This window comes from Sminthopsis crassicaudata, chromosome 2 (assembly GCF_048593235.1).
Source record: "Sminthopsis crassicaudata isolate SCR6 chromosome 2, ASM4859323v1, whole genome shotgun sequence".
Taxonomy (NCBI): domain Eukaryota; kingdom Metazoa; phylum Chordata; class Mammalia; order Dasyuromorphia; family Dasyuridae; genus Sminthopsis; species Sminthopsis crassicaudata.
This window is the reverse complement of record NC_133618.1, coordinates 553,655,172-553,679,679: the sequence shown is the minus strand read 5'-3', so window position 1 is coordinate 553,679,679 and position 24,508 is coordinate 553,655,172. Positions and strand designations below refer to the sequence as shown.

At 33.9% G+C, this 24,508-nt stretch overlaps 1 protein-coding gene across 1 annotated transcript in view; it reads right to left on the bottom strand.

Annotated features, from left to right (window-relative positions):
* The window catches only part of IGF1R (insulin like growth factor 1 receptor), a 375,287-nt gene that overhangs the window by 65,608 nt on the left and 285,171 nt on the right, over nucleotides 1-24,508 (bottom strand). The window contains exons 4-6 of the mRNA XM_074295044.1: nucleotides 10,308-10,620; nucleotides 4,641-4,789; nucleotides 2,148-2,292 (exon numbers count right to left, since the gene is read on the bottom strand). Coding sequence (XP_074151145.1) covers nucleotides 2,148-2,292; nucleotides 4,641-4,789; nucleotides 10,308-10,620 — 607 coding nt within the window. The remainder of the gene's footprint in view (nucleotides 1-2,147; nucleotides 2,293-4,640; nucleotides 4,790-10,307; nucleotides 10,621-24,508) is intronic.

Sequence of the window (24,508 nt, the reverse complement as noted above, 5' to 3'; positions counted from 1 at the left end):
CATGTAAAATGCATTGGAAATGTTAAAGTACTACAGAAATGTCTGATATTATTATGATTTTTAGTTATTCCAATGTGTTCAAAGTGGTACAATGCTGAGTCACTTTGTTGAAAGAAGACACAAGCAATACCAGCTGTGAAGAGGTGCCTGAAGCAAATTTGTAGCTTTGGAGTCACAATTTAGGAGTGATTAGACTTTGTTTCACTGCAATGGAGAATGAAAAGGAAAATATGTTAAGCATACTTAAAGATACTCAAATGAACTGTAGCTAATCAGTGATCTTGATTGGGGAGGGGAGGATGGAGAGGAAGAAGAGGTAGAATTGACAGTTCATCCCAGAAAGAGCAACCCCGAGCATTTACTGCTACCATTTTTGTAGCAGAGTATAAAAATCTGATTGGTCTTTTAATGAAATGAACTAAAGATAAATAGACTCCAATATAAAACACAGAATCTGAATTCTTCCCATACTATATGGAACTATAATAATCTCTCTTCTAAAATTCTCCTCCTTCAATTCGTGACATCTGTTTATATGATATACGAGTGAAATGGAATTTGTTTATATAGGTTCCTCTAGCAAAAAAAAAAAAATTCTCATGAACTTTAAAATAGTCATTTTTAACAGCAGATTTTAAAGGTGGTCATGAAAAATCAGTAATTTGGCTGTAATAATTTCCCAATTAAATGGAATAAATTCTTCTTTTTGCTTCACTTCTCCTATTCTACCATTTTCTGGTCTTAAAAATTTCCACTCAGATCCAGAAGGAAATCTTCACAAATATTGGTCTTTCAAAGCAAAAGTGCTTACTGATAGATACATGGGATTCCAGAAGCACAATTACTACTTGCAAAGAAAGCTGACCTTCATGTCATTTTTTTAAAGATTCTAATTGGTGAATTTCCAGCTTGCCACATCCCAAGTGACCTGAGGCAGCCTGGTGGTAGGCAAAGTGACAACTTTCTTGGATTTGCAATTAGAAACAAGTCTTTTTTTTTTTTTTTTCCTGAAGAATCAATGTTCCCAGTGAAGAAGACAGTGTGCTTTTCAAAGAGAGAATGAAGAGCTGCCCTTTAACTTTAGCTATGTCAAATGATGGAATTTTAAGAATTTAAGACTGAGCAAGGATTAGCCTGAGAAAAAAAAGGGAGGTTGTGAAGAAACTCTGATGCTGTAACTTTATCCAATTGGGGCAGTTAAAACAGTGAGAGACAACCTTTCCCATGACCTTCCCACCTCTTTTTCCTAAATTATTTCCCCAAATTCTCATTATAAGGAATTCTCTCATTACTATATGTCTACTTTTCTTTAAAGTGTTAATTCTGGCAAGTGCCCTATTTAAAAAGAGGACTGTTGGTACACATACACATACTCTTATTCCTGAAAAGCAATATTGTATCTAATAAAACAAAAGCCAGAGTTTAGTTTGTAAACTATTTTATGCAAGACTTATGCAATGGAACTATCCAAAAAGGAATATTCTAGCAATACAACAAATTCTTTATACTCATCAACAGATATGTTCAGTGAATTAGATTTCTTTCCAAGAGCATGAAATGAATGATCCATAAAAACTCTAGATTCTTGTTCTGATTTTTTTTTTTTAAAGACAACACGATTTAACTATAATAGGGGAAAAAAGGTTCTGGAGAGTACAAGGACAATGGAAATGTTGATTTCCATTGAACATTTCTTTTACTCAACTACTGATCAATTCAACTGTCTTCTTGTAGAAAGCATTCTTAAATTTCATTTCAGATTGTTAATTCAATGATTTCTGATTTAGATAAAATGACAAGTTAAAGAAAATACAAAAGCAATTTTTTGAAGAAGTTATGGTCTAAATGGGTAAAGTTAAAAGAATAAGAATATATTCATTTCTAGAAGAGTAGAAGTCAATTAATAAGGGTAAAATATCAGGCACCTAAGAATCAATCATTGTAGAATATGAGCAAATGTGTGGTGGGGATTTGACATTGTCAAAAAATGGTTTCACTGTTTTTTTTCTTCTCAAAAAGGGAAAAAAAAAAAAAGGTATCCTAAAGCATAATGCCAAAAGAAGTTTATCAAAATAAAAAAAGATTTTAAAAGCAAAAAAAAAAAAAATCATTTTAGAATAGCAATCCAAGAAATTTAGCCCACTTACCCTTCTAGCTGTTCTTCTCCTAAAATATATCGCAGGTTTTTCAAGAAAGACAGAGAGACTAAGGCATGTGAATGGCGAATCTTCACATATCCTGTAACAGTCTCAATAAGGCCCATGAAGTTCTCCAGCTCAGAGGCTATGTTATCTAAATTGGGAGAAGAAGACATTTTCATTGACCAAGTCACTTAGTAAGAGTGATAGATTTTCCACTTAAAAAAAAAAAAATACAGAATGACACAGAGGAATTTTGAGGAACAACTTTTTCCTGACAGGCTTCTATTTCCTCTGCTACTCTTCTCCCAGGGCCTAGAACTGTGACTGGATTAGTAGTCATGACTTTGCTGTTCTGAATAAGGCAAAGATCTTAGTTTGATAGTGTTGAAGCAGATAGCACGATATACTAATCAGATAACTAAAGCCACGAACCTGGTATATGGATTTCAGTCTGCTATACTAACATACAGCATTCTCTCCCAATCTAAGGTCAGCATGTAAGATAGCCATATAATATGGATGAGTCTGGATTCTTTTTGTGGGCCCTAAAACATTGGAGTCAACTAGTGAATATTTGATTTTATTTGAAAATACTAAAAATAAAAAGGTAGTACTCATTTCCAAGAGTTATGACAGCTCAGACTTTAATTTATCCAAAGTTTGATAGTTTTTTGGTGGCTATCCAGAGGCTGCCTGGCAGAAAAATTATGCGGGTTATGAAGTCAGAAGGTTTTACCTGCCATTGCACTAATAACCAAGACTGAATTTTAAGTATGAGATAACTCTCACAACCACCACTTTCAACATAGTCAGCAACTGTCTGGGAAACTCCTTTTTGGGAAATTTTCACACCCTCTTAAAATGATCTAATTAATTTCTTATATCTTATATTTGGCTCTTCACCAGAATGATGAATTTTTTTAGCCACAGCACCTCATAAATACTGTCTACTGAGGTGCGGAGGAGTTGTGAACTGCTTTGTGCAGGGAGTACCCACAGTAGTGTAATCATGGATGAACAATTATATTTCTTAAATTTAAACTAAGATGTATAGCCGGGCCTCTCCATTAGGAAGGCTTGTGTTCAGGTCCACACAGGTTGGCTTATGACCATGGGTAAGTCACTTACCTCCTTGGGGTTCTTAAAACTACAAATTACAGAGCAAGTACATATCTGCACTGGCAGAGGAAGTTTCCATATTATACCAACAAACTCACAGGTTTAATCTAAATGTTTTTTTTAAAAGTAGTCCAAATATATCGAATTGGAATGTGCTATAAGGATGTTTAGGAGAAAAGCAAAAAACAAAACCAGGATTACAGGCTAAAGCAAATATTCCAGCAAGAAGAAAATGAAGTTCATATGAGGAAATAAGAAAGAACAGTCTTAGTCATTTCCCCTTTATCCACGGGGGGAAAGGCAGGGGATACCAAGAAGTTTCTAAAAATTCTCCAATCATCCACAAGCATCAAATGTATATCTTTCAAAAAATATTCAAAAAGAAAATACAGTTTTGTAAAAGAGATACATTAGAAAGTGATTTTTATTTAACAAAAAGGTTCTCCATCCTATAAAAGGATTCACTAGAGAATTTCTTTAAACAACAAGCTCAGTGTCTTTGTCTTTATTTTTGGAATATCGACTATTTGACCACGTGTCTCAGGGACAAAGAAGTTAAATCTAATGTGTTTGGATCTTCTGTCAGAGATCATCAAAAATGAAAGTAAAACATCTCTGAATTATAAAAGTCGATGAGAAAATGATTTGATTTGCCAAAAAATTCAACTTACATGAAATGTTCAGGGATTTAACTCTTAAATGAGTTGCAGTATGTTAGTTGAGAGAAATAGAGGGGGTTTGCTTAGATAATTTCAAATGTTACTTTCCAGTTCTAAAATTTTTGGATTTCTAAGAAACCATCTCTTAAAAATGTAAAGAGACCTACCTAATTTTTTTTGATTCTCACATAAATTTTGTAATGTTCAATTCTTGAAGCTGGTAATAGCTCAAACCTCTCTCCCACCCTTCAAAATCACTGGCATTAAAAAAAAAATCCTTAACACTTGAAACAAAACAAAGGTTTTGGAGTTTAGTATTGGCTAGGATTTTCCCATCTGATGAGTCACAGTTCTGACACATTTAGGTTTAATTCTGTATGTTAGGACATGCATTTACTGCATAGGACGTGACTCTCACATTAATGATGAGCACTGTAAGATTTTCAGTGTTCCCTTGCAGGAAGAAAAACTGTGCCAGAGGCTAAATACCTGATCTACTTACGTACTTAAGAACACTTCAATTAGGGGGATTGTGAAGTTTTGCTGAATCTCTCAACACTCAGGAGAGAAAAAAGCAAAGGAAAGAAATTTAGTTGACAAGACTTCTTTATTGTATTTGGTTTTTCCAGGGTTATATTTTGACTGAAATATATGGAAAAGGGAATGAAAACAAAACCAAATAAAACACCAAGAAAATTTTTAGGAGAAATGTGGTACTTACTGCCTCGCCGGATATTAATAAGCAAATTGCCTTTGAAGACAGTGCATCCCTGCAGCATTTGTGCTGAAGTTACAGAATCAATTGTCTTTGTTTTCTTCTCTCCTTCACAGACTTTAGGGCAAGGACCTTCACAGGGACTGCAGTACATACTGGTACATAGAAAGAAACAACCAAAACATGTTAAATATTCACCTATAATGAAACATAAATATAACAATAATAGTAAATTGTACGCCTGGGTTTATGCTGGATAAATTATTCAAAATTTTAAAAAAATAGAGCAGAGAAGTTAATTAGCAAAGGTTACTAGAATCTAGTCACACAAATTGATGCATCCTTGGGGACAGTAATTATGGACACCGAATGGCTCCACCCAAAAGAAATAGCCTCATGTGAAGGAAAAACTATCAGTTCTGAGAAGAGAACTTGTTCTCTGAATGATGGTACTACTCTGCTTGTAGATCTATGAAAGCTTGGCAAATAAGCAATGAAGATTGGAAAATGAACTCAATTACTCTGATGTTATTAATAAAATATATGCTTCTGCACTTAGTGTCCTAGTAAAACTAAGTAAAGGATTCCTAAGAGGCATAGTTTTTGTTTTATTTTTCAGAGTGATAAAGATGAAAGATTGGCATATACAGGTCTATTGTTTACTTGTTAAAGCACAACTGAACTGTGTTTTGTATCTTGAAGAGTTTGAAGAAACTTATAAATAGATACAATTGTTTTTTCTTTGTTTACAATAAAAGAAAGGTGTTTTCATTATTTAATAATGAGGTCCTGTTTCTAATGCAGAATAACAAACTGAAAATCACCAAGGAACTCAGAACCACAGGAGATATTCAAAGGAAGTAACAAATGACAACAGCCCTTGGCTTCCAAGACACTCCACCCATGGATTTCCTCCTGCTTCTCTGATAATTCCTTTTCTATTTGTTGTTGTTGTTATTGCTGTTATTAACTATTCCTATTCTCCCTATTAAAATCTACTTGATGAATTCCCTCTCTTTTCATCTTTTAAGACACATTTTTTTGTTACTTCAAGGACATCTTTGACATTTCTGTTCCGTATTACCTCCAGAATTTGTTTTCCTGCCTTCATTTCAGGGACAGCTAAAGGATGCAGTGCAAAGAATACCAGGTCTGGAGTCAGGAAGATTTGAGTTCAAGTGTGACCTCAAACACTTAATAGAACTCACCTATCCCCAGGATTGAAGATCAAATGAGATGATAATTGTAAAATGCTTAGCAGGTAACCAATACAGAATAAGCATCATATAAATATTATTTTTATTGTTGCTGTTGTTCGATTTTCTCCCCCTCCAATCCATTTTTTCATTACCTCATTGCCCAAATAATTAAGTAATTTTCTAACTCCTTCCTTTCTACCATTTCTCTATTTGATTATTTCTATACTAAAAATCTCCAATGGCTTCCCATTACTTACTGAATACATTACAAATTCTTTATCTTGGGCTTCAAGATCCTTCACAATTTAACCTTGACTTTTGGAAAGGCACTGAACTTGGAGTACAATCTTTTAATCTCAGTTCTGCCATCCTATAAATTATATTATAACAAGCAAGTGATTGTTTCTCTGACTATCTGAAACTGTGGTCAACTAGACAACATTAAAACCATCAAGTACCATGTAGATTTGGATTGCTCTAATTAGTGCTACCATCTTCTTTTATGGTTAATATATTCTAGCAAACAAGGATTTTGCAATTTTACTGCTGACTTTCTATTTCCATTCCTTTGAACACACTGTTTTCCATACTTAAGGCAAACTCTCCTAACTCTAGCTACTAAAGCATCTTTTTTTTTGTTTTTGTTCCTTCAAAGCCCACCTGCCTCCATAAAACTTGTAAATTTTTCCTTTTATCAGTAGAAATTAGTTTCTCTACTCCACTTTCCCGGAGCATTCTTTTGGACTTCATTTTTGCATGGAGCATATTTTTCTTGAACTCAGTTATTAGTACATATGTTGCTTTCCTCCACTATAAATTCACAATATCCAATCATAGTTATGTGAAATAATTTCTCTCATTTTGTTGCTTATATTCCTAGTACCTAGGACAATTGACTTGTAAATAGAAGTTATGAAAATGTGGAATTGAATAGGAACATTACTTCTAATAAGTGAGGGGGCAAAATTAGACTGATATAGACTCAGATAGACCTCTGACTTCTACAATTGCTATTGAGATATAAAAGAACAGAACCTATTTCCAGATAAAATAAAGTATATACCACTAAGGCTTGTGTATATTATAGAATAACAAATAGAAAACTTTTATATTAATGCTTTTAAATTATGCCCAAACTATCCTAATTAAATGATATAGGTGAGTAACACTATAAATTAAAGCTCTTTTCATGAACTAAATTTTTGCTAGAATCTTATTATATAATGTTCACTTAGGTGGCACCATGGATGAAATGCTACATTTGGAGTCTGGAAGTTGTGAGTTCTAATCCTACCTTAGATACTTGTTAACTGAATGTTCTAGTTAAGTCAATTAAAGTGTGTCTCAGCTTCTTTATGAGAAAAAAATGGGCATATTAATAGCATCTACTTATCAAGGTTTTTGTGAGTATCAAGTATGTTAAACATATGTAAAGGTTTTTTTTGCAAATATTAAAAGGATATATAAATGCTGTCTATCATCATTGTTATTAATTATAATAATAATATTACCACTATATTAATTTTAATAATTAAAGCAAAGACATAGGTATTGGTTACAAATACATATCCATTTAATGATATTTTTAGAATTCAATATTTTTCTTTAATTTTTCTATATTACTTATGTGTACAGTTCTTTGCATGTTGCCTCCCCAATTAGGATGTTAACTTTATGAGGTCAGGGACATATTTTTGCCTTTTCTTGTATCCCCCAGTGACCAACACACTGTTAGTGCTTAATAAATGCCTGATGGCTGTCTAAATAAGCTAGGATAATGCAGAATTGAGCTATGCAGATAGCCATGAAAATGTAGGGTTTCTGCACTAATAAGAGGTCATAAATATTCTTGCCAAAATGATTAATAAAAAGTGTAAAACCACAAGGGGACGTCAGGGAAAGAGAAAATGAGGTTCTTCCTGTAAGTACACTCTTCCTTCTTCCTTTTTGTCAATCAATTAATCAGTCTATCAGCAAGCATTAAGTGTCTCTTCCAAGTTAGACATTGTATTAGATGTTAGGACTATAAAGACAAAGGCAAAAGTTACAGATAAAATACCCCCCCCACACACACACACACAGAAAAACAGATTTGAAATAAATGGAGGGAGGGAAGGGGAGAGGAATGAACCTTAAAGGAATGGGAATACAAACACCAAAGCAAAAACAGTCCCTACTTTCAAGCAGCTTATGTTCTAAAGGGAAAGATAATAAGCACATAAGTAAGTTTCTCAAGATATATTAAAAAGCAGGAATATGATAATCTTAGAAGCAAAGACATTAGCAGCCAGGAGGTCCAGGAAAGGTTTTTTTTTTTTTTTTAACTTCAGTTGAAGTTTAAAGGAAGCCAGAGAATTTTAAGAGGAGGGGGTAAGAAAAGAACATATTTCATCTATAAGGTTGGGGGTGAGAAGATAGGGAATTAGCACAAAAATATGGAGGAGGTAGAGCACACTATGTCCAAAATAGTACATAGCCTACAATGATTGGCCTGCAGTGTGAATAGAGGGGATTGATGTGTGTGTAATAAAGCAGGAAATATAGGGTAAATCCAGGTTGTAAAGGATTTTAAATGTTATGCAGAGAAGTGTATTTTGATCCAAGAGGAGCTTTCTGAATAAGGAAGTGACATGATCAAACCTGTACTTTAGGAAAAGCACTATGGCAGCTATGAACAAAATGAAAAGGAGGAAGACTTGAAAAAAGGCCTTCAATATACCTGATAAGGGCTGATGAGGACTTGAACTAGGATCTGAACTGAAAGGTACAGATTCAAGATAGGTGATAGGTATAGAAAGGCCAAGATTTGCAAATAATTCTGAGTAAAAGGAATTGAACTTGACGAATTTGAGATGACCACAGGACATTCAATCTGAAATGTGCAGTAGGCAATGGGCAATGTGGAATTAGAGCTGTAGATCAGAGCTCGATACACAGATCTAAGAGTCATCTCCATAGAGATGATAATTAATACCCTTCTCCATCCCCACCCCCAGAGCTAATGGAGTGTGGAGAGAAAGGAGTCCCAGACATCGCCTTGCCATATACCTACAATTAGAAGGCACAATATAAAAGATAATCCAGCAAAGGCAATTGAAAAGGTACAGTAAAATAAGTAGGAGGGGAAAAAGAGAGCAAAGCAAAGACCCAAAGGAAGAAAGTATACCTTTTAAGTTAGATATACAATTATTTTATAGTTTGTATTTATACTCATATTACAGCACATGAAACACTTTTTTTCTCTATATAGTTATAACTTAATACTTATCATATTTTGGTTTTTACTAATGTATAGCTGCTGTGCCTTTGCTTTTTAAGAAGTATTTTTGGACATATTTCTGATTTATTTGGTGCCATATCCCTAAGAATGTAATTCTCAATTAAAACATTGTTTCTATAGAAAGTACAATCTTCTTTACAATGATCCACTTTATGGTGTAGTTTTCAGGAAACTATAATTCCTGAAAATGCCTATATTTAATTATATTAAAAATAAATCTAAAAATCATCTACTGGCATTATTTCATTGTGTCATTCCAATGAACACAATGGATTACCTGGGTCACAATGCTAAAAGAATCATTCTTCCACAGCTAATTATAAAATTAAATAGAATTATTCTGTTTAGTTTAACAAAATAGTCATTTGCTTAAGACAAAATACTGCTCAGAGCACAGAAACACAGTAAAAACATGAAAAAAAAGTCAAAAATCACAGAAATTGCAAGTTTTTATGTTGAAATGTTTTTATATTAAAAGTAATCCTGTTAAATATCACTGTAGCACTTTGGTCTTTACATGCAAATCTCTAATGCTCATGGTCGGAGGTAAAGCCTGTTTGTAAGCAATGGGAAATGGAAGAAGCAGCATCCCTTCAAATTCAAATTTGAAAGCCAGAACTTAGCACAGTGCCTGGCACACAATAAGTATTTTAAATTCTTTCTCCTAGCACCAAATCTGATTTGGAGACTTCAACACTGTGTCTCAGCTTCCAATTCACCCTAAGCATGTGGTACCTGCTCATCATCCAGCATCCATCCTCCACTACACTTTTCCATTCTAAAATATCCCTCCATTATGTAGGCCACCTTCTCCCATTGGTAAATTCCTCCCATTTCAGGGAAGGATTTAAACCAATCAACCATCATCATCCTCTTGGCTCTCCTTCCCCATCACTCTACTGGTTTCAGCTCTTTTGCATATCTTGTCTTCCTTCTGTAAAATGGAAGCTCCTTGAGGGCAGGGATTCTTTTATTTTTGTCTATATTTGTGACCCCCAGTGCTTAGCACAGTATCTGGCACATAGTAAGTGCTTAATAAGTGCTTGTTAATTTGATTTGAAGAAATTTTTCAATCCTCTCTCCCAAGGAATATAGAAATAAAGAGAGCATGAAAAGTCTTTGGTTCCACAACTGAAAACATAAGAACTTCTGATCGCCAGCTGGCACACCTTGTTTTTACAAACTATGACTTACCTTTGGCTCCCATTCCGTATGAACCCAGAAGGACACTCCTGCATGCACTCATCATTGTGGATCACAAACTTTTCATATTCATTGGCTTCAGCGCTGTGGACACTGGCACAGAAATCTTTGTCAACGCAACGCCAACCCTCAAACTTGTAAGTGTTGGGAGGACAGGTGGGCACACAAGTGCCCCCATAGTAGTAATGGCGACAAGCCACACAGGCTGTGTCGTTGTCTGGTACACTACAGCTTCCTAAGCACTCCGGGTGACAGCACTGATTCTGGTCTGTGCAGGCTCGTTTTCCACATGAGCTAGGACACACTGAAAAGAGAAGAAGAGCATGATTAAGTTCCTTCAAGTTTTTTTTAAAGAGGAACACATAAAGACTGCTAACTTCAAGGGATTTGTGAGTGAGGCAATAAAAGTTTCAGACAAAAAGTCCACTATCAGAGCAAGTGGATCATCTGGCTTTCATTTTCCTTAAATTTTAAATATTAAACATAGTAATATGGTAAATATTAAATATGGTAATTTCCCTCCATAATAAGAAATAAATGGAAAAAAGCAAAGACACAATCACACACACACACACACACACACACAAAATCCTTAAAAATTCACAAACAAGAACAAGGTAAAATATCCTCTCAAAAGCCTGATTGATATGGCACATTTAAATGTACTGAAATTAATAGTTTTTCTTCAGAAAAAGTAAGATTCTACTACCCTATGTGTCAATAAAATCTCTTGAATCAACTCTTTTAGGAGACTAGTAATTTTCATACAGTGCACTATACATAAAAAAAAATTTATCATCAATAAGAAAGGGGCGATTCGGGGGGGGGGGCAGTTAGTTGGTACAGTAGATAGAGCACCAGCCTTGAAATCAGGAGAACCTAAATTCAAATCTGGCCTCAGACATTTAACACTTCCTAGCTGTGTGACTCTGGGCAAATCAGTTAACCCCAACTGCCTCAGCAAAATAAATAAATAAATAAATGAAAAATAAGGAAATTGGCAATTCCTATATCCCATCAATTACTATATATTTACCTAATCACTGAGGATTTACTAAAAGTAGAAATTCTGTTAGTGTTGAGAAAGGTGGGCCTTTTATGTGCATATTAGATGAAAACAAAACCTTCAGTAAAGAAAAATTCACAAATGATCTTACACAAAACATGATTTGATATTTAGTTAAAATGCAATGTTATAAATAAGGCTTTACAGCTTGTTTGCCTGCTAGCAGGATACAGGCTGCAAATAGCTGCTAAGTTAGACAGATATACAATCTGGCTTTTATTATACATTTCCTAAATTTTATTGAGCTAGAAATTCAGTAAGTAGCTAGGCACTCAGCAGTTAGAGTGCTGGGTCTAGAGTCAAGAAGACTTATCTTAGAAAGATTCAACTCAGTTCAAATCTGACTTCAGACATTTACTACTTGTTTGACCCTGGGCAAGTCACTTAACCCTGCTTGCCTCAGTTTCCTTATTTGTAAAATGAGCTAGATAAGGCTAAGCTACTCTAGTATTTTGCCAAAAAAGTCCAAATTGGGTCACAAAACATCGGACACAACTGAAACATGATTGAGCAACAACAGAAAGACTACAAATTTATTTCAATGCAAGAATTCATAGAGATATATTGGGTATCTCAAAAAGTATTGGTGCAGTTTTAAGCTTTAATAGTCTAAAATTATTAAGCTTTATTACCTTAAAACTGCACCAAGACTTCTGGGATACCCTGGATATATTTATTCTTTAACTGTGTTGTGACAGTAAAGTCATGTGAGATTTTATTTACTTGCTTATTATTTACAAAAAGATAGCATCGTATAATGAATAAAGAGGCAACATAGTGTCTAGAGACAGCCTTGGAGTCAGAAAGACCAGGATTCAATGCCAGTTTTTGCCATGATCTTAAGCAAGTCACTTAATTTCTGTGTCCCGTGCAACTATCAAACTATACATTAAAAAACAGGTGCCACATGTTTTGGAATATGTGGAGTTTACTTAATAAGAGCTCCTTATATCAAATGATACTCTAGGTTTTGTGGAAAAATAAAAATTTATTTACAAAAATCCCAGGACTTACACATAGCTATAGTAAAGTTTTTCCCTCCAAAATAGTCACCTTTTGGAAACCAGACATACTTAGCAATGATGCTGTTGTTATTTAAATCTTTTACAGAACTTCTTCCAAAAATCCAGAGTTTTTTTTAAATAAACTCCCTACTTGTGGTTCTTTGAGAATTAATTTCCCCCCAAATCCTTAACAAGTAAGTCCACTGAAAAAGTGGGGACCACACAAAGTGATTTTAAGGTCAAAAACAGAATGTAACTATAAATGAGCAAAATTACATTTCTTGAGGGTTGAGCTTATTATGTTTTTTGGCCCAATCTTTACTCTTACTATCTAATAGGGAGGTTACAAATACACATGATACAATGAAAAATATGAAAAGGGAAAAGGAGACGTTCAGAATGTTCAAATAAAGTGCAAAAAATCTAAGGAGGAAAAAAAATCACTTTTGGAGAAGGAGGGAGAGAGAAGGGAAAGAAGTTAAAGACTGGAAAAAGTGATGACTAAACTAATCTAGGTCTTGTGAAGCAAGAAAATAGTTTTAGAAGTAGAGATATGAGAGGGTTTTGTTCCAAGTATGCAGGATGAGTTACATAAATGCACAGAGGCAGGGAAGAGCAGGCTGAACTCTGGGAACATCTAGTAGTCCAGTATGCTGGAATATGAATGGCACATAGGCAAAATAGGGCTGGAAATATATTGGAAGGCCTTGAATATTTAGAACTAAAGATGACAGAGTCAAAGATGAGTTTATAAACTTAAGTAACTAGGAAGATGGTGGTACCAATGAGTTTAAAGGTTTTTTTGTTTGTTTTTTTTAATTTTTATTTTATTTTATAATTATAACTTTTTTTTTGACAGTACATATGCATGGGTAATTTTTTACATTATCCCTTGCACTTCTATTCAGATTTTTTCCCTTCCTTCCCCAACCCCCTCCCCCAAATGGCAGGCAGTCTTATATATGTTAAATATATTACAGTATATTCTAGATACAATATGTGTGTGTAGAACCGAATTTCTTGTTGCACAGGAAGAATTGGATTCAGAAGGTAAAAATAACAGTTTACACTCATTTCCCATTGTTCCTTTTCTGGATGTAGCTGATTCTGTCCATCATTAATCAATTGGAATTGGATTAGCTCTTCTCTATGTTGAAGATATCCACTTCCATCAGCATACATCCTCATACAGTATCATTGTTGAAGTGTATAATGATCTTCTGGTTCTGCTCGTTTCACTTAGCATCAGTTGATGTAAGTCTCTCCAAGCCTCTCTGTATTCCTCCTGCTGGTCATTTCTTATAGAACAATAATATTCCATAACATTCATATACCATAATTTACCCAACCATTCTCCAATTGATGGGCATCCATTCATTTTTTAGTTTCTAGCCACTATGAAAAGGGCTGCCACAAACATTTTGGCACATACAGATCCCTTTCCCTTCTTTAGTATTTCCTTGGGATATAAGCCCAGGAGTAGCACTGCTAGGTCAAAGGGTATGCACATTTTGATAACTTTTTGAGCATAATTCCAGATTACTCTCCAGAATGGTTGGATTTTTTCACAACTCCACCAACAATGCATCAGTGTCCCAGTTTTCCCACAACCCCTCCAACCTTCATCATTATTTGTTCCTGTCATCTTAGCCAATCTGACAGGTGTGTAGTGGTATCTCAGAGTTGTCTTAATTTGCATTTCTCTGATCAATAGTGATTTGGAACACTCTTTCATATGAGTGGAAATAGTTTTAATTTTATCATCTGAAAATTGTCTATTCATATCCTTTGACCATTTATCAATTGGAGAATGGCTTGATTTCTTATAAATTAAAGTCAATTCTCTGTATATTTTGGAGATGAGGCCTTTATCAGAACCTTTAAGTGTAAAAATGTTTTCCCAATTTGTTACTTCCCTTCTAATCTTGTTTGCATTAGTTTTGTTTGTGCAGAAACTTTTTAATTTGGTGTAATCAAAATGTTCTATTTTGTGATCAATAATGGTCTCTAGTTCTCCCTTGGACACAAACTCCTTCCTCCTCCACAAGTCTGAGAGGTAAACCATCCCATGTTCCTCCAATTTATTTATGATTTCGTTCTTTATGCCTAAATCTTGGACCCATTTTGATCTAATCTTAGTATGTGGTGTTAAATGTGGGTCCATGCCTAGTTTCTGCCATACTAATTTCCAGTTTTCCCAGTAGTTTTTGTCAAATAATGAATTCTTATCCCAAAATTTGGGATCTTTGGGTTTGTCAAACACTAGATTGCTATTTTTATTCACTATCTTGCCCTGTGAACCTAACCTATGCCATTGATCAACTAGTCTATTTCTTAGCTAATACCAAATGGTTTTGGTAACTGTTGCTTTATAATATAGCTTTAAATCAGGTACACTTAGACCACCTTCCTCTGACTTTTTTTCATTAGTTCCCTTGTAATTCTCGACCTTTTGTTCTTCCATACGAATTTTGTTGTTATTTTTTCTAGGTCATTAAAATAGTTTCTTGGGAGTCTGATTGGTATAGCACTAAATAAATAGATTAGTTTGGGGAGTATTGTCATCTTTATTATATTCGCTCGGCCTATCCAAGAGCACTGAATGTCTTTCCAATTATTTAAATCTGACTTTATTTTTGTGGCAAGTGTTTTGTAATTTTGCTCACATAATTCCTGACTCTCCTTTGGTAGATATATTCCCAAATATTTTATACTATCGACTGTTATTTTGAATGGAATTTCTCTTTGTATCTCTTGCTGTTGGATTGTGTTGGTAATGTATAAAAATCCTGAGGATTTATGTGGATTTATTTTGTATCCTGCGACTTTGCTAAAATTCTGAATTATTTCTAATAGTTTTTTAGCAGAGTCTTTGGGGTTCTCTAAGTATACCATCATGTCATCTGCGAAAAGTGACAATTTGATTTCTTCATTTCCTACTCTAATTCCTTGAATCTCTTTCTCGGCTCTTATTGCCGAGGCTAGAGTTTCTAGTACTATATTGAATAGTAATGGTGATAGTGGGCAACCTTGTTTCACTCCTGATCTTACAGGGAAAGGTTCTAGTTTATCACCATTACATATGATGTTTACTGAAGGTTTTAAATATATGCTCCTTATTATTTTAAGGAATAGTCCATTTATTCCTATACTCTCAAGCGTTTTTAGTAGGAATGGATGTTGGATTTTATCAAATGCTTTTTCTGCATCTATTGAGATGATCATATGGTTTTTATTAATTTGATTATTAATATGGTCAATTATACTAATAGTTTTCCTAATATTAAACCAGCCCTGCATTCCTGGTATAAATCCCACTTGGTCATAGTGTATTATCCTGGGGATGATTTTCTGAAGTCTATTTGCTAATATCTTAAGATTTTAGCATCAATATTCATTAAGGAAATTGGTCTATAGTTTTCTTTCTCAGTTTTCAATCTACCTGGTTTAGGTATCAGTACCATGTCTGTGTCATAGAAGGAATTTGGTAGGACTCCTTCAATCCCTATTTTTTCAAATAGTTTACATAGCATTGGAGTTAGTTGTTCTTTAAATGTTTGGTAGAATTCACCTGTAAATCCATCTGGTCCTGGGGATTCTTTCTTAGGAAGTTGGTTAATGGCTTGGTCTATTTCTTTTTCTGAGATGGGACTATTTAGACTACTTACTTCTTCCTCTGTTAATCTGGGCAAGCTATATTTTTGAAGGTATTCTTCCATTTCATTTAAGTTATCGAATTTATTGACATAAAGTTGAGCAAAGTAGCTCCTAACTATTGTTCTAATTTCCTCTTCATTAGTGGTGAGTTCACCCTTTTCATTTTCAAGACAAGTTAATAGAGAAGTAGATATTGGAAGGGAAAAAATGATTGTGCTTAACAGGCTTCTGCAATACCAGGTAGAGCTGCCCAGCTGCCCAGGTAGAATTTAAGTAAAGAAGATGTTCAACAAAATAACATGAACTAGTCTTATGTGATTGAAGGTAAATAAAAAGAAAATTTGCATCTGCTTTACTATTAAGTTTTATTCAAACATAGAAGATCCATAAGATTTGTAAGAGAGGGAAAAAAAGTTTGTGTGTTCTTTGACTCAGATTATTCTGAAGAGTAACTATATAATATAACCTAGAAAAAAGTTGTATATAATGAAACCACTGATAAATCCTAGACCAAAGTAGTGGTAGTGAGTGCCAATACAATTAGATGAGGTAGTTCAGTGGCAGCTTCTCATACAGGAATTTTAATAAGTCCTAAATTTGGTCATTAAGGATCATGGTCTTTCTAGAGATAGGCAAAGTGGTTTTATCTTTAGAAAAATAATTCTTCTAAAAAATCTCAGGATGAGGGGATTTATTAAACAAGATGATAAGATCTGTATATAGTGGACTATTTAAAAAAAGGGTTGGAGAGGGGAATTGAAGGGAAGAAAATCATCTCTATTAAAAGAAAATTACTAAACAGTAGACTGCTACAGAAGTAGAAAATGATCATTATCTGTTTCTAAGGCTATAGTTTGAATAAGAATCCAAAATGAGGGCATCCAGCAGCATGAAAGAAGGAAATCTAAAATGAAATAAAGTTTTGAGGATAACCCCAATAGACAAGGGTAAAACATGTCTCATCTTATCACTAATAGATGTTATTATTCAATGTAATAAGAGATTTTTTTTTGGGGGGGGGGGAGAGCCTAAAGTCAGCATATCATACCAAGAGATTGTCCCTTTTTTGGGAAGACAAAACTTAAAATTTAACAGATACATTTGAAGTTCTGGCACTTTATTAGGGGAAAAAAGGATGGCTTCAGATTTTTACCAGCTGTATAATCTTGGGGAAATCATATAACCTATGTCTCCCTCAATTTCCTCATCTATAAAATGGGAATAATAACAGAGTACCTACTTTGTAGTGTTATGAGACTCAAATGAGATTATTTATTAGATATTATCATAGAAAGAATAATAAAATTAAACCGTATTTTAAAAGAACAATCTTACCCTAAAAAGAATTCAGAAATGTTGCCTCCCTTTGTTAACTGCAGTGGTAGGAATAGTGAGTAAGGAATAGTTCACATACTATCAGATGGTTGGTTTTATTAAACTCATTTTTAGTTTTTATTAATATCTATTAAAAGCAAAGGTTTTCCTGGTAGAAGGATATATTTATTCAAAAGTAAATATGGTATAAAAACAAAAAAACATATATAAAAGTAAATAAAAAGAACATAGCAAAATATTAAGAAATAAACTATATAAGTAAATAAATATGTGGGAAACATAAATTTTGTCTGGAAGATCATTATTCATGCAACAAAATTCAGTTTGTTTTTCCTAGTCCTGATCCTCCTTGACCTTTCTGTGGCATTTCAAACTGTTGATTATTTATTATTCTAGAGAATTTTGCTTTCCCTATTTTCTATGACAAAACTTTATTGTGACTTTCTTCTACCTGTCTGACAGTTCCTTCTCAGGCTACTTTAATAGTTATTGAAAAGTGTAGTTCTACCTTTCAAATCTGAATCATACAGGTAGAATCAGAATATATAATGATTTAGATCATATTTCAGGACTTCTATGCTATGGAAAAGACATGGAGACATAAAGTACACTGAGGAAAATTCAGTCATTTTATTGACAAATAGTAACTTCCCCAGTTTTAAGTTGAAAAACAGTGACCTTGAAGGACACTTGGCCTGGCTGGAGAGGGTAGAGAGAGTTTCTATAGAATACTACAGAATACATACTATATATATTTTAAAGGTAGGAACTGTGGAAAGCATGCTCTCATACACTATAGTACGGACATCAAGATTAAAGAAATTCCTAAAATCTCACCCAGCAAATCTTGTTATAACTTTAAAATCAAAAGCTTAGTATTTGTTTAAGTATGTTGCCTCTCAGAATTTGTATTCTGTGTTATTTTTCAACATACACAATTGGATCTGTGATTTCATTGACATGGATATTCCCTTCAACAATGTGGAACATAACTCATTCATATCTGCCCATTAATTCCATGTAACTTCATTCCTGTCCAGATTCCACTCCTGATTTTAGACTTTTTCTACCAGATAGTCCTCTCTACCTGACTACTTTCTCCTGCACAGAAACTTTTAAGTTTCCTAATAAAAGTCTTCTTCCTTCTTTAAGGACAGAGGTGGTATTTATGTATTTCCAGGATTTAGCTCAGAGCTTAAAATCACTTAATATTTATTGCTTTGACTTATAGACTTTCAACTCTAGATCAGAAGATTGCCTCAGGATATGAATCAAAGGGTCAGTTGACCTTCGAACTTTCCCTTGATATCCATCAAATATCAATTAGATAAACATTTCAGATGCCCTTCATGCTAATTAACAGGACGTCATTTGTTATGTGTTAAACATTACTCATGCCCTGTATGAATTTTGTGACAATGATGGTGTTTCAAGCGTGGTCAAGAAAACAACTTCCTTGCTTGCTCTTTAAGAAAGATCAGGATCTCACAGGTGTGGAGAACTGAATATAACATCAGATTTTTTTTGGATGTGTTGATTGGTTTTGCTGATTTTAAAAAATGGTTATGGTATTTAAAGTCATACAATCAGACAACATCATTGATAAATTACTGATATTACAAATATGGGCCTTTGCTTAAGAATAATTTGGGGTTATTAAAAAAAAGCCTTTCAATTTTCTGAAAGGCACCAACCTATGCTTTCCCATTTAAGTCTAGGCCCAACCCATCTATTTATATCACATGTCCAAAATCTGAATCCTAACAGAGGTCAATACATCTAACTCATCCTATTGCATGTCATGATTTACACAACAGGAATTTTTATTTATCTATTTGGTTTTCTCTTTGCGGATAGTAGACTAAACTCTTTTGAGTTATTATGGATTTTTTCCAAGAGAATCTGGAATGTTTCAGTGCTTGATTCAACCAGCAAGATGTCTTGTTAAATGGCAAAAAAAAAAAAAAAAAAAAAAAAAAAAAATCTTAATTACTACAAAGCTAAAAGCAAGAATAAAAATGAGAAAATGATATATAAGTAAGAAAATTTCATTCTCCTCTAAACTAGCTATTTATTCTTAATTTTTAAAAAATAGAACATAATGGAAAAAAGAATATAGACTGTAAGATTTTTTTTCATACAAACGTCTGACCAGGGCAAATCAAGTTGTTATAATGAAGTGATTAAAAGAGCCTAAAAAGTTTCTTGGTCAGCAAATATCTAATTTATTTTCCAAGAAGAAATGTATGGCAACCAAGGACAACAATTGCTTAAAATACAAACTTATTTGTAAAATCTTGTGGAAGCTCTTGCTTCCTGTCTTTATAACTTGTTACTTGGTAGTTCCTCCTTAAGCAATAAAAATTGCTCACACATAGCAGCAAGAATATATGCTTGTTTAAGTGAAACCAAGACTGTCTCAATTCCTTAACAACTTCGGCCTTCTTTTCAGCAAAGTTTACTAAACAGTGATCTTGGGATGCATGTCCCTAACTTTAGAGGTTACTTACTCTCTGAACTCAGAATCACTGAGAGAACTGGATGCTTGCTGCCCAGTGGATACTTCCTGTAGCTACAACAGGAGGTAGTGACTAGATGAGTCATGAATACCTAGTTCATCAGAAAATGTAAACTTTTGGGGCAGCTAGGTGGTGTAGATAGAGCACCAATCCTGAAGTCAGAAGGACCTCAGTTCAAATCTGGTCTCAGACATTTAACATGTCCTAGTCCTGTGGTCCTGGGCAAGTCACTTAACCCCTATTGCCTCAAAAAAAAAAAAAAAAAAAAAAAAAAAAAGGAAAAAAAGTGAACTTTGAGTTCTTCAGACAAGACAGAGCTTAGGTGAAATGTTGAAATGTTTATCCAGCAGCTTCATTGAGTATTTCAGATTTTAAGTATCAACTTCTAAGGACAATAAAAGATCTGATCTACATTTAAATACCTATGATCATGTACTTGTAAGTCTTTTGTAAAAGCTTTAAATATAATTTTGAAGTAGAAGAAACAAGTAGCTGTCCCATGGAAGATCATGATGAGCAATTATACCCTCATAAAACAGAAAGAAGTAGTGCAGGGTAATATTAGTTTAAAGAAAACTTGGTGAAAGACCCAACTAAACTAAGGCTTTTTAAAGATGAAAGTGCAAAAGGGGTGATAACAAATAGAAGAAAAATGGAAAAGATCTGCAGGGAATTTCAGAGATAACCTTCCGAAATGAACACATTTTGTAAAACATTTTGAAAAAAAAATTTTAAGTTGTAAATATAAATAGCAACAAATAGCTAAAAATACTGAAATCAGTATGAGAGCTCCCTTTCTTCTCCATGATCCCAAATGGGCTGGAGAGAAAAAAGAAAGAGCATCACTCTCAGTTCTGGAAAGTTGCCTCATAGTATTCCTGGCCACTTTCCTCAGCACATGGCCATTCAGGAGTAGAGAGCTGCTGTTTTTATACATACATACATACATACATACACACACATAAATACATAATACATACACACAAATTTATGTATGTATATACATGCATATTACCATCACTTGTCTCTACAAGTAAAATTTTAAAAGTATACACCTTTATCATCAGGCTACTATGACTTCAGAGAGTGCTAGAGTTGTAACAATCAGGTGAATAAACATCCAGCCACATGGAGCAATAACACAGCCAGCAGAAGAGGAACATTTCTGGCAAACCTGTGAGTCAACCTCTGCCAGCAATGGCAATATGCCAGTCAAACTTGGGCAAGCTAGAGGTTTCAAAGCGTGGGATAACTATTTTTTAAGGATGTTCTCCTCTTTATGTAATATTATTCAATCCTTCCTTTCTTTCCTTTCTCATACACACTTTTAGCCCTATCACCCCAAATCACTTTTTTTTTAAAGGCCAGCCTTCAAATGAGAGAAATGAAGAAAAAATTCAAGAAAAAAAGTAGTTCAATCTATCCAATTACTATGGCATTGTCTAAATAAATCAGTGAAGAAGGAAAAGCAGACTGATCCAGCTAACTTACTATACATAATACAAATAAAGTAAAACTGCTAAAGTTACTTGAAAAAAATTTTTTAACTGGAGCAGAAGCCTTTCTAAAGAGAACTGTTATTTCACTGATTTGCCAGAAGAAGAGCTAAAGGGAAATCCCACAAAGCCCTTACCCAGAAATCCCACTTCCAGTAATTCAGTCACAGCTGAAAACAACTTCCAATTAAGCTTGTAAATAGATAGATGTGTTCATTATATTGAAACAGTTATTCATTCCAAAACCACCATTGCTTTGTATGCCTTACCAAAATCTAAGGCAACAACACATATTACCCACATCCCTTACCAATTCATCCTTTATTTTTATCAAAACAAAACAATAACAACAGATTTCCAATATCCATCCTAGTAGGCAAAAAGTATATAAGTCTTAGAAGTCCACAGGGAACACAGAAAGACTAGGTTGACAAAATCCTGGCTTCCCTCTTTTTGGATAGATAATTCAAGTAAGTTTTTTTAAGCAAAATGAATTTTAATATATATGGCAATTATAAATCCAAGGTAGTAGTAGATTGTCATACACAGAGGATGAGCTGGTAAGAAATAATATCAAACAAGCAATTAATAAGTGCTTATTAAATGTCTATAATATGCCAGTCATTGTGCAAGAAGCTGGGAATACAAAGCTAAAAATGAAATATAATTCCTAACTTCAAGAAGCTTGTATTCATCTGGGGGACACAAGATGTACAGCTATAGAAAGAGTTACAAAATAAATCTAAGGCAATTTGTATAAAGAGGCTATAGCATCTGGGTTTGGGCAGAGACCCAGAAAGGGCTTGAGACATCTGTGTCATGTGAGTTACAAGACTTTAACACAAAGTTTGACTTAAAAGTTTCCTCTTACATTTCTTGCTCCAAACTGCCCTTTTGTATTTAGCAATTTGTAACTCTGCAGCCATTAAAAGGGAATTGCAGAAGTAAGAGCTGAAGCAACAGCAGGCCAAGGAGAGGTTTCTGGCCCAGACTTACTTACTCAAAGAACACCTTCATCACTCATCTACTCAGCCACAGTCAAAGAACTACACTGCTTCTTAATTTTTTAATTCTTTGCACATATATATTTGCCTTCTCCCTCCACCCCTGACAAGTTAAGGCAACTTCTAGTTACAAATCACTTCAAAAGATATGCAATCTACATAGAGGCTGTAGAAGAAAGTTTTGATTACTAGTAGGTAGATGTCAACCAGCTACAGGAAATCTATCTCCCCTAAATTATCTCTTCTCTAATCCAATTCTTTGTCCAAAAATGTATTGAAGATTTATTATGTATAATCCTATGATCTAAACCTGATGGGAATATGAAAATAAGACAAAGTCCTTGCCATAAAGAAGCTATAACTACTAGTTCTGAATAATATGAGAAAGGAAAAAAGAGAGATAGCAGAAAGGAGGGAACATTTATTTAGCACTTATTATGTGCCAGACACTGTTCTAAGTGCATTATAAATATTAACTCATATGAATGACCTTCACAACAATTTTGGCAGGTAGGTGCTATTATTATCTCATTTTACATATGAGGAAACTGAGGCAGAAAAGGGTTGACTTCCTTAAGTCACATAACTAATATCTGAGGCTGCATGTGAATTGAGGTTTTCCTGATTCCAGGTCAAGCACTTTATACACTGTACCTCTTAGCTGCCTCCAGATAGCTATATCTATTAGATATACATATATAAATGTTATTATACATTATCCAATTTATATATGTATGTATTATGTATAATATCTGTGGGTGTGATTTTACATACACATAAATTGGAAATACATGGGAAAATTATGAAATGCTAGAGGTCAAAGAAAAAATCTTTTCTGGCTTAAGACCAGCATGAATACATGAAAAAGATGGCATTTGAATTGGTGATCATGATTTCAATTGGTAGAGAAGAGGAAGACATTAAAAAAGAAGCAAGATGGGATGAAATAGAACAAAAAATGTCTAATTTATTTGGAGTCCAGAGCACATGAAAAGAAGTATGATTGACATACTCTTCATCATTCTTCTGAGTCTTCAGGATACCTTCAGACTTGTAAGGTGACATATCCAATGTTAATATGATGTTTCACTGTGTAAAACTATTCCCTAATTTTGATCTGGACACTCTAGCTAATGAAAACCATATATTTGATGGACTTTGAGCTAGGGGAAATATAAGAACCCTGTAGTCTTTTCCCCAAGATCTACTGTTTACTTCTATCCTGTACATGTATAATTTTTGAAAATCTAAATGAAATGCTTTAGATTAATTTATCTTGGTTCAGTTTGATCATGATAGCTACATCCTATCTTATATTCCTATAGCATGCCTTTGTTCTCTGTGTAAAGGTAGAGAAGATATCAGACTTCATAATTTTAAAAGAGGAGTGTATTCTATATGTTTAGAAAGATTTCAAAGACAAAAGTCTATTGCTAGACTATTGAAAGACATTGGTATGCTGATCCTCCTGACCAGTGTACTATGTAGTTCTGTACCACAAGACCACATTAAGCCCCATAGCTAGTATGGGTATCAGGCTTCTAGCCTGCATTAAGAAGATGATATATGCCTAGGAAGCCTCTTTTATTTCTTACACAAGCTAAAGTACTCAAGAACATTTCTATAGCACAAGCCTACAAGACTGATTCATCACTAGGATTATTGGCAATGACACACAGTCAATGCTAAATTCTAGCTATGAAAAAGAAACTCATCTCCTATGTGGCACAGTCCATTTCTAAGGGTCACACAAAACTACATAAAAAATTATTAAGTTGTCAGTAAACCAGACCAATATGGGGTAGTGCTGTTCACTTTCCCGAAAAACATGTTACACCCAATGACCACCTAGGTACAAACAAGCCTTATTAATGAAAGGAGGCAGCATGAATTTTATTCTCTTTGAAAATAGTTTATATGGCTCAGGAAGACCCAAAATTGGTTTTTACTAAAGTTGGCATTTGAACGAAAGGAAAAAAACTAATGCATTCTGGGCCTTTCTTATGGCATAAGTTTAGCATATAAACAAATATTATTGAGGAACTCAATGGCCTAACAAATTTCAAGTAGTTTCTAGGTCTATATAAAAGATAAACAGATTCAAAATCACA